A 14,884-nucleotide genomic window follows, 5' to 3' on the forward strand; every position below is an offset into this window, starting at 1 on the left:
TGTTCTTGCCCGTATTTCCAGTCATTGTCCTCAAATTTTCAACTACGTGGAAAAAGCCTTAACATAAAACAACAATAAAGATAAGATATGGGAATCAGTAGAAAAAATGTAACTACTACTTTCTACTTTAAATGATTTCCTTTTTATTTGCTAACTTTATACAGAAATAATTAAATACTATTTTCTGTTATTTTTAATTTGCAAATTCAACACCAAAGGTATTCTTATCTATTTTCCTAGGTGGGATGGTAGGGGGAGGGCAGGTTATGGGAAAGATGGTGGGAAAAAAATTATTTTACTTAGTTTAATTGACCAACCTAAAAAGTTCATCATTTGCCTGATATACAAACTGTAACTCTCATATTCTTCCTATTTTGTTTTTTTTAATGTTTATTCTTTTTTTTGAGAGAGAGAGACAGAGCGTAAGTGGGGAATGGGGAGAGAGAGAAGGAGACCTAGAATCTGAAACAGACTCCAGGCTGTCAGCACAGAGGCCGACGCGGGTCTCGAACTCAAGAACCATGAGAGCATGACCTGGCTGAAGTCAGACGCTCAACCGACTGAGCCACCCAGGTGCCCCTGTTCTTCCTATTTCAAACTAGAAATGAATTAACTAAAAATAGGTAAAGAGAAAATAATTATAGCAATGCATAGTAAATTTACAACTTTCCAAGATTCATATTACTAGGTTATGAAAATCACAGTGGTTAGGAAATTCTGTCTGCTATGGGCGAGGGACTGAAAGCAAGCATACCAGTGACTTGTAATCCAAGGGCTGGCTCAGCAGCTCTCAAACCTGGCTATACGTTAGAATCACCTGGTCTTTTTCCCAGATGTTTGGAATCAGGAGGGTTTAGGTCCATGGCTTTCACGTGTGTGTTTTTAAGATCAAACTAGCAGCATCTGCAAAGCCTGGGATGCAAGCGCGGAAATGCAAATTCTGGAGCCCCACCTGAGTCCTACCCAGAGGCAAGTCCAGAGTAGTGTCGGCAGTCTGTGTTTGAACCAGGCCTTCAGGTGATTCTGATGCCAAGTTTGAGAACCGCACTCTAGGGAGGGCTTTCATAACCTTCTTTTGTGTGTCATGAACACTTTTGGTGGTCTGCTGAAACTTACCAACCTCTTCTTAGATTCATATATTTAAGTGCAATAAAATAAAATACACGTGATTAGAAAGGAAACTAACCACCTTGAAAAATAATTACCAAAATGTTATAAATGTGATATGGTAATATGTATTTCTTTATGGAGTATTCAATAAGATATGCTGGTGGTTCTAATGATTATTGTAGGATAAAAAATTAGCATAAATGATATTTTTAGGTGTACGCAGCAACTGCAATGTTCGTTTTGGTGACAAAATTATAGGTGTTGCTATCAGTGTGGCAATTAGTCACTTACATTTATATAAGAAGGAAATACTAAACTTCAATTAAAGATTAGTAAAAGTTAGTATGTAATTATTTCCTTCCTACCTACAAACTTCTTATCACGGACAACAGAGCAGGATTCTCTCCCTCTCTCTCTGCCCCTCCCCCACTTGCCCTCTCTGCCTCTCTGTCTCTCTCAAAAATAAATAAATAAACTTAAAAAATGGATGAGATGGACACTTGGGTGGTTCAGTCAGTTAAGCATCCAACTTCGGGTCAGGTCATGATATAGTTCGTGGGTTTGAGCCCCACGTCAGGCTATGTGCTGACAGCTCGGAGCCTGGAGTCTGCTTCAGATCTGTGTCTCCCTCTCTCTCTGCCCCTCCCTCGTTCATTCTCTCTCTCTCTCTCAAAAATAAATAAACATTTAAAAATTTTTAAAAATAGAAATATTTTTTCCTTCTCCCTCCTGTCCTTATTTTCATTCTTCCTTATTTTTTGCTTCCTTTCTCACTTTCCTATTCCCTTCCTTCTTTTCTCCTTTATTGCCTTCCATTCTCTTTTTTTCTTTATACCCTTACCTTTTCAAAACAATCTGAGGTGATTTGTAACAGAGTATGTATAGTAACATTAATAGAATAGTAAATGAAAATAAGGTCTGAAGAAATAAGGAGGCAAATCTGTAAAAAAAAAAAAAGGAAAACATCAATAAATCTATAAAAAAAAAAGGAAAACATCAATAAGGGCATCACTTTAATTATGAGATAAGATAAATACTACCAGTTCCATAGAGAAGACACATTTCTCCTGACATTAAATTCTAAAGGAAAGTTTGCATGCATGTCCTTATAAGGTAGTAATGCTTTGAAAAAATATGTGCACAGAGAAAACTTCATAGTAAATGTAGAGGTGAATGTCATACTCTTCTTCCTGAAAAATAAATGAACTCCAATGGCACCTAAGAAAATAAAGTTAGGAATGAGTCAAGGATTTACTACAAAGGGGTAAGACCACATTCTCCAAGATGTTAACCATGAGGATCCTGTCTCTGACAATCTCCTCTAAGTATTATTTCTCTCAGCCGCATTTGATGTACAAAATGCGGGGACCTTGTTTCCTTTCTAATACCGTTACATTTGTAGGATAATGTAGAACAGCTACCAGGCTGACCCATCAATTTCTCTCTTGTTCTTAATACAGCAGCTTGCACAGAGGAGGAAATTGATTAGGTGAAGATAATTTTTCCTAGTGGCATTTTTTTCCTTCTGCATACCACAAAATGTTAGGAGTCGAGGTCAGAAAATCTAAAAATAATTCAGGTTACCTGTTTGCTAAGAGCTACCATAGTTCTAGGGAAGTGCCTACATGTGTTACTATAAAGTGATAAGAAATAAGCAATTGTAGTTGAAGTGTGTCCAGTTCAGCCACGCTATTTACCTAACCGCCTGTATGTCCTGACTTTTCTAGTAGGATGCTTTGCCATCCTTTGCCTCAAACTCCTTTCATTCGCCCTTCCCCTGCCTATTAAAGTGCTCACCTCACCTTCTGCCCTGCCAAATCAATCCCCTTCTTTCCCTCCAATCTGAAAAAAAGAAGGTCCATCCGTCTCTAAAACCCTTTTCAAACTAATCCCACCTGGCTCCATTCATTACTTAAACCTTTTGGGGTGTGAAATGAGCTACAGTGCCTGGCTGCAGTATTTGCAACATTTGTTATTATTCTTTCTAGCTTTAGTGTGTCCAAAAGCTTCAAACATCCCTACCTAAGCTTCTGCTTCAGGGAGGAATTCTTATCACAGCAAATACAGTCTGAGGAACAAGACAAAAGAGAGGAAACCCAAGCAGGCCTGAGAAGAGACACAGAAGATTTAATACTGTACGAGATGCCCCAGGATATCCTTCCTTTTCTCCCTAGAATTCATCTCCGAGTATATTTTTATACTCCATATATGACCTTAAAAATAATGATGGTGGGTTGCATTTATATGCTTCTTTTCTCACATAGAATAAGGTTTTCCTGAAGCCAGGGGAGCCCTTTCAGGATGCATAACCTATAAAAATGGTAATAAAGGTTTAGAAATACGTAGTCAGGAGGCATTAGCATGTCAACAAGGTAATGCTATATGGGCATGTTTCTATGTGATACCAAATTTGTACAGATTTCAGACAGCTGTGCAAATGTGTGGGTAGAGTTATCTAAATCTGCAGAGCTAAAATGTTCAGGATTTAAAAAATGCAAACCCCAGTCATAATCTTGCCAGAGTTCCTCTCTAAAAATTAACAGCTAGTTTTGTTGCAAGAAAAGGAAACCGAGGCAGGGAGAGACTCAGTGACATGCCTTAACTGCAGAACTTAATATAATTTATTCTCTCTCAACAATTCAATTTTTCGTTGTTATGAGATTTTGCTTTTCGAAAATAAATGTGATAATAAAAGCTTGCTAGCCTGTTATTTTGCCAAGAACATTATTAATATATTTTTATTATCTCCATCATTTCTTAAAATTATAAATGGTTTGTTGTAAGCCTTCTCTGCGGTTTATCTTCTGTGTACTGTGAATACAAGCTGGAATAAATTGTGTTCAGTCCGGAAAAGGTTCAGTTGAATGTGGCAGGATTTGAAACACAAGTAGTCACTCTCAAATTAAATTCCGAATTCTAACATCCAGGAATGACACCTGGAAAGTTGTATGAACGGATAGCCTCTATATAGCACTTCCGGGCTGCTGACATCAGTATGAGCGACAAAAAATTAATTCTGTGAATACTTTATAATTCTTTTCCAAAAGAGCATTTTAATTATTTTATATTATAGCTTGTAATATATTCTATATACTATATAGACTACATTTACTATATATAGCATTATATACTATATATCTGTATATACTATATATAGCATTTAATATATTCTATTCTATATTCTGTATTCCAAACAATATGTCTGTAGTATTAATTGCAGTCTGTTTCCTCTAGTAACTTTGAGAGTGAAAATATAAAGACGATCTCAGAATATAAACTGTGTCTGTTTTTTTATTTTCAATATGCACGCATAATCTTTATTTTTTCCTCTGCCAGATAGTGAAAACATCACTGTGGGACTGCATTTGAGACTCCAAGAGTAGAAGAATTGGCATTCACTAGATATTCTTTAAAGCTTTGCCTCTAGTCTTTTTTTTCTCCTAGAATAGGCTTAAAATTTTACCTGCCAATCCCATCACAGTTTAATGCCAGTTGTAAATGTGTAATAAATAGACACTAGATTTAAAAAAAACTGATTTATAAATAACACCTCAATACTTTTTCACTTTAATTATGTCCGAATTTTAAAAAAAGGAAAAAAAAAAGAAAAAGAATTACGTCCAAATTTTGTTTTGAAGTTCCAGAGATACTAATGCACCTTCTCGGGGTCTGTATTAAAAGAGCTAGTCGGGGCACCTGGCTAGCTCGGTCGTTAAGATTACATGCAACTCTTGAGTGGCTTGTACAGCTTACTTAATTAAAAAAAGAGAGAGAGAGAGATAGTTAAGGGATGGAAGAAAAACAGGTAGAAAAAATGGAAAAAGTGTTAAACCCACGTCTCTGAGATGTATTTTTAATGAATTACCCTTGAGGATGTTCCCCCACATAGTTATGAATATGGTCAAATGGCAAAACTAAAACAATTTAGTATTGAGTTTGATGTCCTTTATTGAAGGGAAAACGATCCACTGATTGCAGGAGTGCAGTGTCTTACAAGCAGTAGAGCAGACTTCCTGAGTGATCTGGGGAAGAGAGAGTTTTATGGACTGTTAGAAGAGGCAATGGGGCATGACTGGCTAGGAGATCAGGATTTCCTGTTAACCCTAGCAGGTCTTATTTTAGGGTAAAGTAAGCCAGCAGAAGCCGAGTTGGAAGATTGTGATTGGTGTATATTAGGGTTTCTTGACAATGAGGCCATTCCTCAGTGTGGGCTGACAGGTTTAGATTTGTGAAGTGGACTGGGCCACTGCAGTGGGCTCCATTTTGTGGGTCCTGAAATACAAATTAACTTTATCAGTGCCTTAAAATGAATTGCCTATCAAATAACAAGAAATCATTTCAGAAGCTAAAAAGCAGACCCCCTGAACAAATAAAAATAGATATTATATTTGGCTTTGACAGGGCGTCCCTGACTTCCAAGTGTCAAAATCACCTGAAGGGTATGTTAACACATAGATGGCTGGACCCTACTTCCAGAGTTTCTGTGTCGGTAGGTCTGGAGTGGAGCTAGGCAATTTGCATTTCTAATATATTCTCTGCTGCTTGCCTGGAGAACATACTTTGGAAATCCTTGGTCATGGAGAGTCAGGAACATATAAAACTACCTAGAAGAATGTCCAACACATGTAGGAATTCAGCAGAATAAGGACACTGGCAATATGACCAAAAACAATAAAAGAGAGAGTCTAAAAGAGAGAACAGAGAGTAACTAAGACCCACCCTTGCAGCAAAGATGAGCACAATCAACCAATACTAAGGATGTTTCTGAAGCCTCAAGCAAAGTCAACTCCATGAGAGCCTCTTCAAATTGGATAGGTATTCCTTGATAGTCTGAAAAGCCAAGACTGGTGTGATGAATTCTACCAAAAGCTGCAACAATGGTAAATTCAAAGTCCTCTAAGATCTGTTTTAATGCACACTCTGTCTTCCCTAAATATGGGAGTCATTAAATATAATGTTTCTGCATTATTGTCCTTCCTGAGCAGAGCATTTCTGACCTCTACACCCCTGCCTGTGGTGAAGTCCTTATGCCTATTCGGTTTTTCTGAACTATAACAAATACATTTTACATAAATACTTAAATAAGATGATGCTTCTTTTTCTCTAGAGGGAGTATCTTAATCTTTAACAATAACAGTAACAGCACGTATTCTCCCTTTGGCAAATTCATTTCGGGTATTATTAAATGAATAGTGATTGATTTGTGTGCTAGAGTTACTTTTATCTGTTTATAAAGTTAAAGTGCAACATGCTGAATTCTGGGACATTAAATACAGGCTCCATTGTTCCAGTTCTCTGTTCAGTGGATGAAAGGTACAAAACAAACACTTTCAGTTTTTTTTAAGATGCTGTCCCATCTGAAAGAGACAGGAAACACTCTCAACCTCTTTTCTTCTTATTGATCACAACAGTCATGGGTGTTCCCTTGGAAATTCCCTACACACAGACAGAAAAGGGCCAGTGTTGGGGACTGTCTAGGCAAGACATTGGGCCTTCTTTTGAAGATGCAGTTGGTGGAAACTTCATGTTATTCCAAAAGATAAGAACTGCATCCTCTCCTTGCCAACCGGCAGAAGTTAGCAGGAATCAGGATGTTTCCAATCAAAATGCATATTTTTATATGAGGATTAAAATCTGGAATAAATAAAAGGCAGGAAAAAAAGATTAGGAAGTAAGAAGCTAAATGTTTCCAGCTAAACCTACGGAAGAGGGTCAGGATGATTGAGAGAAATCTTCAGTTAAGTTTCACAGTGGAGAGTGTGGATATAACATGTTTTCAGGGATAAGAAAGACTAGAAATTTAATGTCTTTTGTTACATGCAGAATGTCTCTTTCTCCATCTCATGCTGGCCCATGAGTTTAGAGTTAGAGGGCCAGGCTACAGACTCCCTTTTTAGAGCAGTCACATAGCTTCTGGCTTTAAATTAGGGCTTGTTAGACTTTAAATTGAATGAGATACCGAGAACAAAGCAACATTTGGAAAAGTAAACACTGAAGACATTCTTTTTCTAGGTTGTTCTCAGGCAACATGCATTTTTTAAAAGATGGATTACACTCAACAGGAAAAAAGTTTAATAAATTATGGTGCAGCAATTCTATGAGGTTGTTATTAAAATTGATCATTATGGAATTTATTGAACATAGAAGAGTCAAATGAAAAAATCAGATACTCAAGTGATGCATGCACTGAATTTTAACTTTGTTAAATAATATATGAGCATGAAAACAAGAACTAGAGGGATTACACAAAAACTTAAATTACGTTTTATGTTATTATGGATGATTCTGATCTGTACCATCTTTTAGACAGCAAAACTTTTGAAATGTTATATTAAAATGTTCATCTTTTTTTTTGTATGGAATCCCATCATTTCTTTCAATGTCCACAGCAATAAATAACTATAAATTAAGGTTTTGGTTCTTTGTGTTTTTGTTTTGTCTCTATGTGTTTTTCCCTAGGAGTGGAAACTCATCGATGCCAATCTTCTCTACTGGAAGTGGACCATTTGTAAAATTAAACACAGCCCCTAATGGCAGCTTAATACTAACACCAAGGTGGGTCCCAAAATCTGTTCTTGGACTAATTTGTACATGGACTGGAAAGAAGATAGATTTTAAAACTAATCAGATTTTAATGCCACCACATACTAGCCATATAATCTTAAAAGTTATTTAATTTTTGTATTATTCAGGTAATCTCAAATACTACCTAACTGATCCTACTTGATAACATTATCTAACCCTCATGTATATGGTAAGGCAGTCAAATGAGATATTGCATATAAAATTGTGCAGCACATAGACAGAGATTCAATAAGTTTACTTCTATACCCTTTCTATCCTTACCTTCAAATTCATTAACAAGTAAATCCCAAAGAAAAAAATTCTGAGAGTTGGGATAAATTGGTCCAATGTTAGTCAGACTAAAAAGGGTGACACAAATTAGTTATCAAGAAAAGAGAAGAGAGGGGCGAAAGTCATGGTATTTAGCAAATAGAACATGAATATTGAGGGAAGGAGTCTACACTTCTAGTTTCGCCTGCATATTCTCTTATGCTCTTTAAAATTAGGTTATTTTGGGGCTCCTGGATGGCTCAGTAGCTTAAGCATCCGACTTCAGCTCAGGTCATGATCTCGCAGTCTGTGGGTTTGAGCCCCCTGTCAGTCTCTATGCTCTCAGCTTGGAGCCTGAATCCCACTTGGATTCTGTCTGTCTGTCTGTCTGTCTGCCCCTTCCCTGCTCATTCTCTCTCTCTCTCTTTTTCTCTGTCTCTCTCTCTTTCTGTCTCAAAAATAAATAAACATTAAAAAAAGTTTTAAATTAGGTTCATTTTTATAATTTTTACTACTGTTTAAAAAGCAACCTCCTTCCTGTATTCAAACGTCTATTTTATATTAAATTATGTCATTTCTCCTGTTTGGGCATTCATGATATTTTTTTTGGTTGAGATTGGCTTTTGAATTTTAAAGTTCCCTGAAAGACCAGCTGCAGGTAGGAAGATAGTAACTTCAAGAAGAAGCCATAACTGGGGCGCCTGGGTGGCGCAGTCAGTTAAGCGCCCGACTTCAGCCAGGTCACGATCTCGCGATCATGAGTTCGAGCCCCGCGTCGGGCTCTGGGCTGATGGCTCAGAGCCTGGAGCCTGTTCCCGATTCTGTGACTCCCTCTCTCTCTGCCCCTCCCCCGTTCATGCTCTGTCTCTCTCTGTCCCAAAAATAAATAAACGTTGAAAAAAAAAATTAAAAAAAAAAAAAGAAGAAGAAGAAGCCAAAACTACAGACAAAGATTTAAGATGCCATTGCTGGTACATTAGCTTGCAGGGTTTTTTGTATAACATACTTAATGGTAAAAAATGAAATTATGTAATTATTCAGCTATTCATGAAACGTTATATCTGTGAGCTCAACCAGTAAAACAAATTGATAAAGGAGTATTTTCAGTACCAAGGACTTTGCAATTGAATGTTTTATATGAATGTTTGCTGGGCCTTGACTGATATTATTAGTCTCATAAGGGGTGAAGCAAAGCATTTTCAAATGAGAAAGCAGATTTCTAGATTTCCTTCTATAAGCATGTTTAAATTTACATTAGCATTGTAGATCAAAAGCAATTTGTACACCGAAACTTTCTTTTGTTTATATCTTATAGACTTTAAGGATAAGAAAAAGAACAAAGGAAAAAATATTTTTAAAAATTCATCTCAATTATGTGCATGTTTCAGAGCAGAAGTCTGTTATTCCATGCTTATCAACAAAATGACAGTATCATTGATGTCCCTATTGTGTGTATGCTTATGTTATTGTATGCGTGCTATGTTATTGTACATATGCTATGTTATTGTACGTATGCTTATGTTATCATATATATGCTTAGTATTACTCTACTCTAAGGCCTAGGAAACTAAAGCATGACCTGGACGTGCTCACAAATCCATAGGCAACCCCACGTTCCTCTATTTTCCACTCTACCTTGCAATCTTCTAAATTGCCAAAGGCAACAGCTCACTTTAAATAACAATTCTGGAAGGGGAGCTTGGGTGCCTCAGTTTGTTGAGCCTCTGACTTTGGCTCAGGTCATGATTTTGAGTTTGTGGGTTCTAGTCCCAGGTTGGGCTCTGTGCTGACAGAGCAGAGCCAGCTTTAGAGCCTCTGTCTTCCTCTCTCTGCCCCTTCCCTGTTCTCTCTCTTTCTCTTTCTCTCTCTCTCCCTCTCTCTCTCTCTCTCTCAAATAATAAAAAAAAGAAAAAAAAAACTAAAAAGAAAAAAATAAATAGCAGTTCTAGAAAGGAGAAAGAAAGAGAAAACATAGCCAATCAACGAGAAAAAAGACCATGTTGATGGGCATATATGGGAGAGAAACATTTATTTTGTCAATACAATAGATATAAACCCATCCATTTATATCACAATAGCCCCTCAACTAATGGGGCTGAGAGAAAGACATAGGATCCTGCCCTTGTCTTTCTTCCTGTCCAGAGGGCTGACCTAGCTCTGATTCCAGGACCAAAGTCCGGGACAATAATTCTGTTTCCCTCCAATCTCTCTAAATATACCTGGGCAAAGTGTGGAGTCACTGCTCATTCTGACCAGAGACTAAGGCATTTATTCCTCTACACTGAGAAACTGCATGTGTGTGTTTATGCATGAAAAGTTTGACTGGCTGAAATGCATGGAGAATGAGGGGCAAAGTTCAGGTCCATTTTCTGGTTAATTTAATAGTTACTTTTTATTTTAAAAGTTTATTTAAGCTTTTCTATGCTTGCTAAAAAGAATTTCATCAGTTTTGTCCATACCACAAGTATTAGGCATCTTTTAATATCTAAGAATGCTGAACCATTTTGAATATGGATTTTCACTGATGAGTACTATAGATAGAGAAAGAGTTCGGATGAACTTGAAAGTATGTTGGAAAGCATTCTAGAAACTGCTTTTCTCCCAACGATGAGTATATAATAGAAGGGGAGTTCATTATGACTATATATTGATATACCCATATTTAGATGGATATACATGCGTGTGATGTGGTTGTGGATTTGGGGGGGGGGGTGTGGTTCGGAGCCCACGACCAAGAAAAAATTCTTAAGACCTTCTTTGGGGCAAAACAGTAATTTTATAAAAAGATGGGGACAGGACCCATGGGCAGGAAGAGCTTCCCCAGGATTGTGAAGGGTGACTGATTATATACTTGGGAGCTGGGGGAAGTAAAGGCAATGAGGAGTTTCCAAAAGGACTTTTATATGGAGGCCTAGCTGTTGTCAGTCTCTAGCAAAGCATTAACATTAAGATATTAGGGAGTTCCTGGAGAAATGTTGTCCTCCCCTGCCTCAAGCATTTGTCAATAGGCTGCAGGTTATAAGGAAATTTATTTTATCTACCATTTCCTTCTGCCTTGGTTTCCCACATCACATCCACGTTGCTTATTAATAAAATATAAGTATATTTTCTTTTATTTCAATTGAAGTTACCTTCTATTCTAAGTGATATGTCAATTGGACAGTATGAATGCACGTGCTTTCAAATAAGCCTTATCATGTATGTTCCAGAAACACTGAATTGCTTTGATTGTACTTGTGATCGCATACAAATCTTGGGTCTTGCTTTGTGTTTTTGTTTTGTTTTTACCTGAAATTTCAAACACCTAAGTAATATGCACAACATATGTAACTAAATATATAAATAGAAATTATTAAAGTTATATATGTGTGTATGTGCTTGTTTCAATGTGACCAGTATCTGCCCTGGCAGAATCAGGAAACAGTGTGGGAAAGTACTTTAATTCCTTGTATTATACTGATCTCTAGTGGTCAATAAGTATAACACATTTTTTTAACTCTTCCTTTGTTTAAATTTTTGTTTAACATAGAATTCTTGGCTTTGAAAAAAGTTGGTATCCAAGTATTTAAACAGGTAGTGAGTTTTTAAATTATTTATGCCTATACTTCATCTTATATTTTGCTGTTTATATGTTTATCTCCCTTGAAAGCAGGGCCTGTGATTCATCAATCAGTGAATTTTCTGAATGAGGTACGCAGCCTCACACAAAATGCGAGGCATTTATATTTGCCTGATTAGCAATACTGAGACATGTTCTGTATTATAGAATGATGATATCCAAGGTTGGTTCAAGCAAACTAACAATAACTATCATTTATTGAATGTTCATTGTGTGTATGGCACAATAACTCCAGTTTATTTAACTTCTCACAAAACTCCAACAAAGTAACTACTATTGCTCCCATTTTATGGATGACAAAACTGAATCCCAGGGACACTAAACAACGTATCCAAAATCACAAAATGTAAGTGGTAGAGAGTTAAGGGCTCAAACTCCGTTCTATTTGACTCTAAACTGAGGATTTTCCTGCTGTGCGTGTCAGCGTCCCCACATTTCATATAACCTACTTACATCTGAAGGTTAATTCTACTAAAAAAATAAGATAATAAGATTAAAATAGATACACTATACTTTGTTTTAAAATGTTAGGTGCACACTTTCTGAAATATAATTGTTCTTCTATTACAGCAAACAGTGTTTACAGGATTCACTGGTTCTGTTACAATGTAACCAAAAACGTAAGTAAATATTTTGTCATGTTTTCTTCCTTCATGCCTTCCATTTAAAATTCCAAATGGAGTTAGTATATCACTATTTTGTAGTGATCCACTAAATTTTCCTAAGCAAAGGAAATCCACCAAAATAAAATAGATTTATTTTAATTCACTTATTTTATGTCTTCATTTATTTTAATAGCATGTGGGAAAAAACTAGTGACTCCACGAGTCAGCCCAAAGATTGTTGGAGGAAATAATGCCAAAGAAGGAGCCTGGCCCTGGGTCGTCGCCCTTTATTACAACGGCCAACTGCTCTGCGGTGCATCTCTCGTCAGCGACGACTGGCTGGTGTCGGCCGCCCACTGTGTGTATGGGTGAGTGTGACATCACAGTGGCTTCTCCCAGATGAGATGACCACAGCAGACACTCTGCATGCCATTTCCTGCAGCCTCACAAAATCATCCCCTCAGGGAAATGTTCCTGCCATTCTGACATTATATAGTACCATTTTTCCCATTAAAATCATATATAAACATAGAGAACGCTAAATTAAAAATCAATTCTTCATTATGTTTCCTACATACATGAAAATTGAAATTCATACCTACACAAGGTAAGCATTTTTAAAGGCATGAAATTCGTATTTAATGCATACATTGTGCTGGTTATCGTTCAATCAGGCCAATAGCATCAGAAATTGTCAGTATCAAAAAAAAAAAGCACGTTCAAATAGCTCTTAAGTGACTAATAAACTGTGTTCTAGAAATTCATGGGTAAGGACTTTGTTGTGACTTAGAATAAAAATATTTCCTTCTCAAGTCACATCTATTTTTATGCTACCCATAACTGAATCTTAGAAACAATATCAACCATATCTAACTCTTTTTTTGTTATGTAGTATGACAAAATACATGTTGAATTCTAGGATCTGTCTTCTCCTTCTAGAAGCAGCCATTCCCAAAGCAGTGTCACAGGAAAAAAACAGAGAGAGTGGAGGGACGGGGAGAAAAGGAGGAGAAAAGAACTATTCTTGGGCCCAAGAACGTGTTAATTCTCTGCTTCTGCCTGAAAGAAGGCACCTTCTTAGGTAGTCTTATTCTGACACTTCTGAATTAGGCCCAAGTAAAAGGTAGCTTCCTCATAGAAGATTCATAAGCCCTGATCCTAAGGTAATTTACTGACCTTAATTGAGTAAAAGGAACCTCCAGAGAATGGCCTGAGTTATGAGCATTAGAATAAGCCTCTGTGGCCAGTGTCCAGAATCTCTGAGAAATGAAGCATGTGTGCTCAGGAATGTAAGATATAGCTATAATCAGATCAAAAGACTAACTCCCTACCAACCCAGATAGTGAAAGTTCTTTGATGGTTGGAGACAAATTGTCAGATGCAGAAGGTTATGATAGTTGTTTGGGAGACGGGGGCGGGGGGCAGAGTATTAAAGGATTGATCCCATTGGACCAGTGTGAGGGCAAACTTGAACTCAGAACCCGAGGAATCTGAAATAAGGACCCATAGCCAGAGCTGGACTAATCACCTGGGCTCCAAAAGGACTACCCAAGTTACTGCCCATCTACATCCAAGCTCTCTATTCTATGCATCACACCCTGTATCTAGATGAGTAAACTACAGCCTGTCCCATAGCTAAACTGCACCTTCGTGACTCTGCTGCCTCTTGATAATAATATTTTAATCTGTTTTCAGCCACACCACAAAAAAATGTCCATAGCAGTCAATATTTTCCCATCCCCTGCTAAACATGAATTTAACTTTTACCTGTACATAACCTATACCTTCAGATGCCACAGGTGGGTAATCTATATCCCAATTTACAAGCGAAAGGTATCCTTACCTACAGATTCATTGTTTTTTATTGCACAGAGATGGGTCTTATTAAGTTAGCAACCTCCCATATTAACCTTGGATTTGGTAAATTAGTCCGTTTGATGTTCTTACGAACATATGCTTTCTAAATGTCAACCAGGCTTACAGTAATATTAGTGGCATCTTTCATTTATCTACCTTATAGATGTACTTGTTGTAGGTCAATGATACCAATATCATAGCTTTTTAAACCACAAATATTCAGACGAAATAGAAAAGCAGTTTGGTCTACTATAAACACATGTTTAGTTATATAGGACATAAAATGTCTTTTCACACAGCTTCAATCGGAACACAAGCAAACAAGTGTAAACTGTAATAGAATTGTGATGAATTCAAACTCATCCTCACCAACCTTGCATTTTGCTCTCCTTACCCATTCAGTTGTATTATTTCTTCTTTCCCAAAAAATGTAAACCTGGTCCAGGCGTTTTAATCTGCAGGTGGTTAAATGGTTTAATTGGACAGCTCTTCTCTGTCTACCACAGTCCACACTCCTATTCCCATCCATCAGCCACAGTGTTCCTGGATGTCATTAAGCTTCCTTATGCCTGTTCTTTTTCTCTGTCACCGATTTGTCTTCTTTTCCAACCTTAAAACAGAGATTTGGAGAGTATGGACCAACTTTACTATACCTTAAAAGGAAGGTTGACTTTAAACCAGAGGATAGAATTTTGATCCTACTTACGCTACTGACTTCATGTAACTTGGTATCTCTGTTTAGGTATCCTCACCCACAGGGGGTTCCTAAGGATGCCCACCCCCTAGAGTGATTATCAGGACAAAAGTAAGATGATGCAATACTTTTGCATACTGTGAATTACATAAATGTGCAATAAAA

At 37.1% G+C, this 14,884-nt stretch overlaps 1 protein-coding gene across 1 annotated transcript in view; it reads left to right on the forward strand.

Moving 5' to 3' along the window:
• The window catches only part of TMPRSS15 (transmembrane serine protease 15), a 120,290-nt gene that overhangs the window by 88,027 nt on the left and 17,379 nt on the right, over positions 1-14,884 (forward strand). The window contains exons 20-22 of the mRNA XM_053220661.1: positions 7,570-7,665; positions 12,134-12,183; positions 12,362-12,536. Of these exons, the coding sequence (XP_053076636.1) occupies positions 7,570-7,665; positions 12,134-12,183; positions 12,362-12,536 (321 nt within the window). The remainder of the gene's footprint in view (positions 1-7,569; positions 7,666-12,133; positions 12,184-12,361; positions 12,537-14,884) is intronic.

Source organism: Acinonyx jubatus, chromosome C2, assembly GCF_027475565.1.
Source record: "Acinonyx jubatus isolate Ajub_Pintada_27869175 chromosome C2, VMU_Ajub_asm_v1.0, whole genome shotgun sequence".
In the NCBI taxonomy this organism is placed as follows: domain Eukaryota; kingdom Metazoa; phylum Chordata; class Mammalia; order Carnivora; family Felidae; genus Acinonyx; species Acinonyx jubatus.